At 33.8% G+C, this 3,794-nt stretch overlaps 1 protein-coding gene across 1 annotated transcript; it reads right to left on the reverse strand.

Annotated features, from left to right (window-relative positions):
* Positions 1–1,048: 1,048 nt before the first annotated feature.
* LOC120164761 (BURP domain protein RD22-like) lies at positions 1,049–3,394 on the reverse strand. Its single transcript, XM_039174426.1, has 4 exons — positions 3,354–3,394; positions 2,563–2,797; positions 1,112–1,804; positions 1,049–1,066 (listed from the first exon to the last, which is right to left on the reverse strand). Coding segments are annotated over exons 1-3 (909 nt in total). The 5' UTR covers positions 3,356–3,394; the 3' UTR covers positions 1,049–1,066; positions 1,112–1,132.
* Positions 3,395–3,794: the final 400 nt, after the last annotated feature.

Genomic DNA, 3,794 nt, shown 5'->3' on the forward strand with positions numbered 1-3,794 from the left:
TAGAGATCTATTTATATTACTCATAAGTAATATAGTGTTATTGTAAAATAGGTTCGAAAACTGTAGCAGAGCGTGGTGAAACCAGCAATCAGTAGATTTTCTATTTGAACCTATTGTTGAGGTGTGTTCCCTACTTATTACTGAACTGTTTTATTGGTTTTAATTTGTGGTACACCGAATTCATTAGTTATTGTTTTATAGATGCACCAATTTAATGTGACAATTTATGGAATATGGCTGCTATCTAATTTTTGTTTTGAAATGGTATATGATTACCATGTTTTTGGATTTATGGAATTTATGTCACGGTGCAATTGAATTTTGGAATTGAATTACGATGGAATAGTTCTGATCAAGCTAAATGGGCCTAATGTGACTCTTGAGGGCCCCAAGATATTTCATTAGGTCGGCTTTCCTTTGCTGTGTGCTTAGGGTAAGCTATATGGACTTATTGACTTGGGCTTAAGGATACAAGCTTCATAGCCTATCCTTAAGTCGGCTTTCTTTTTGCTATGTGCATAAAGTAAGCTATATGGAAAATAATTTTGGGAACTACTGATGGTGTACCGGAAAAGGGTTTAAACTATGATTTTCAAAAGTTAAACTCTTTTACGAATTTGTGAGATTTACTGGACTATGATTTGTACCTATTGTGATTTTATGGAAATGTTGGGACACACTGAGCCTAGCTCACCTTTCGAAAATGTTTTCCCCCTTTCAGATACTGTTGGTTAGATACATCTGTTCGAGCACTTGGAGGATCAACATATCTCTTGAAGTAAATCAGATTGTAATGTTTTTATTTTGCAAGTTGACTTTATTTTGGTGACATGGACCTTATTTTAAAATATCGAATTTTATATTGATGGAATAACGGTTTCGGAAAATGTCTTTAATAATCATAATGTGATTCACTAGACTTAGTCGAAACGCATAGGCCGGGTCTAGGGGGTTACTTAACGTTATCATTAAAACAGAGGAACAAAACAACATGGTAGAATTACACACTGTTGAAACTATGATAAGTTTCAACTTATTTTACAAGTTATACATACATACATACATACATACATACATACATATATATATATATATCATCATCTTTTTTCTTCAGATATTTGATGAAATTTGATCACTTAGGGACCCAAACCAGGGTCTCTTTGGTGAGAAAATGGCAAACGGGAACAGTTCCCGGCTTAACTTTAAGAATCTGAAAAGCCAAGTGATCAGGGCTCCAAGCAGATGTATCTTCATGACAGATAGCCAATAGTTTAGCCTTCGTCGACCCATCGGCGCTCACCAACGGAACCGTATAGGCCGTTGTTTTCTCGATCGAATGACATAAAAACACAGCATATGCATATTTCAGTTTGTGGCACACCATCTCCGTTTCACCAACCTTTTTGGCTACCCGGGCGATGGCAAACACTCGATTTTCGGTCTCCTCCTCCACGTAGTTCGACAAAACCTGGATGTTTTTTCCGAGTTTGGAAACGGTCCAGTCGATCAAGGATTCTAAAGACGTGGCGCAGTACCTCTGCTCACCTTTCATGGCTGGTATTTCGCAGTTTTGAATGGTTTGTTTGATTAGATCAGCCTCGTTGGAGTTTGGTTCCACTGAAAAATAGTTGAAGATTTCTGGGAATTTTCGGCTGGAAAAGGGTATTGATTGTGCAATTTGACGAGGCAAGAACGAAGCTTTGTTCATTGTCTTCAATATCTCGTTTACTTTCAACGTCCTACCCACGGGTAGTTGGTTTTCCAAGAAAAAAATGCCTTTGCCATCTGCTTCAGCCTCTTTATCTATAATATTCAGTTAGCAACTTACATTGTACTCGAACGTGTAAACTCTTTTAGTATTCGAACGTGTAGAACTTTTTTAGTTTTACATCGTTTAAGATCACTAGATTGACAGATATCAAAGGTTGAGATTAACTCTTTTTTTTAATGAATATTTTCTCATTATCTACAGTTAATCTCATCCAACTATACGTTTAGTATCTAAACTATCAACCATTTTAGTATCTAAACTTTTAATTTTTTCAAAATCATACCTAACATTTAATTTTTGTTTCGTGTCTCGCTGTTAAAAATTTAATGGGTGATTTGCACTTGAAACCTTTTTAATGGGTAAATTATATCATTCATCACTCACTATCTTTTCACTCATATTCTTATCACTAAAGTTTAAAATTTTTTATTTAGTTACTTAACTTTCAAATTACTCATAATTTAATCATTCCAACTTTTAAATTTATTTATTTTTAAATATAATAATAATAAAAAAATCATTTCACAAAGTATGAGCAATTTGAAAGTTGAGTAGTTAAATTGAAAATTTTTAAACTTCAATATCGGAATAGGAGTGAAAAGATAGTTAAGTGATGAATGATATAATTTACCCACAAAAATACAACGCTTTAACGGATGGCAAAAACTAAACGTCAAGTATAATTAAAAAAATAAAAATTTAGATACTAAAATTGATAGTTTAGATACTAACAACATAATATACCCTTTTACATAAAAACAAGATACACAGAAAGAATTACCAGATTTTTGAGGATTGGTAGTGGTACTTGGATTGATTTTATATACTGCATAGGAGCCGAGGAGGGAGTCAACGGTGTTGGTGTTGGAATGGAACATCTCGGCCAATGCTTTGGTGTTTCCCGCAGATGAAGGTGGGTTTATGAGAATCTGCAGGGACTTGGGCATTGGGGGTGTTCGGGAACACAGATTCCCAGTATTTTTGTGGCGGCAGAATGGCAGCATCAGCATTTCCTCCAATTGAAACCTGCATCCAAACATACCCACCTCCATCAACTACTAATTAAGTTCAAACCATGTCAATCCATTGTTAAAGGGATATTTTTATTTTTAGAGGTCTAAGGTTAGAACATTAGATTATTAATCAAATCGACCTGACCCAAGAAGCATTATCTTGACCGATAATCATATCTCATCCGCCCAAACTTGACCTAAATTTAGGAAAATTTCATTTGATTTAAAATCCAACCTAAATAGTTCCCACCAACACATAAGAAATCTTATTTTTTTCGATAAGTAGAGACCTAATTGAATTTTTTTTTTGAAAGAGAGTATTATAGCATATATCTCTAAATATATAAAAGAATATTACAATATTATTTCAGGTCGACTAAATTTTTTTAAAATAGACTCGATCTCACCCTTTACAAAATCTAACTTGATTCGAAATTAACTCTTTTTATAAAGAGTAACATTGTCGGATCAGATCAAATCAAAATCTATTAAGATGAAATTAACATCCCTATCCATGCATGATATTAATATATAATATATGAATAGCAGCGAAAACTATATTCAATTACATTGAGGAGTAGAACGATGAAGAAAAGGAAACGGAAGTGATCCATTGAAATTCTGTGGAATCTTGGGATGAAACTATCTCTCTATATATACAGGGTCCAATTTTTTTAGAAAGTCCTCGTATTAAACATAATTTGCGGATTTGGTCCTTTTATTATAATTGCTTATAAGGACGTGATTTGAGGCGTGGGAGAGATGGAGACGAAGCAGTAGTCAAAGAAAGAAGACTTCATTTACAGCCTTTTTAAAGAGTAAACTAAAATGACAACAGACAATTTGCCAATTGTCAATAAAAGGAGGGAAAAAATGTCCATTTCAGTCCCTATTCTTCCATCATACTAATAATTCAATTTGGATTTTTGAAGTGCGAAAAGTTGACTTGCAATGGAGGTTTAAGTAGTGGGACTGATCTTGAAAATGGATTCGGAGACTCTTATATATAT

This window comes from Hibiscus syriacus, unplaced genomic scaffold (genome assembly GCF_006381635.1).
Source record: "Hibiscus syriacus cultivar Baekdansim isolate YM2019G1 unplaced genomic scaffold, ASM638163v2 tig00111542_pilon, whole genome shotgun sequence".
Taxonomy (NCBI): domain Eukaryota; kingdom Viridiplantae; phylum Streptophyta; class Magnoliopsida; order Malvales; family Malvaceae; genus Hibiscus; species Hibiscus syriacus.

Excerpts from the sequence above, each read along its gene's own strand:
- LOC120164761 (XM_039174426.1), bottom strand. Across the intron at positions 1,805-2,562 it reads CAAGTACCACTACCAATCCT|GATAAAGAGGCTGAAGCAGA; the intron begins CAAAAATCTGGT and ends CTGAATATTATA.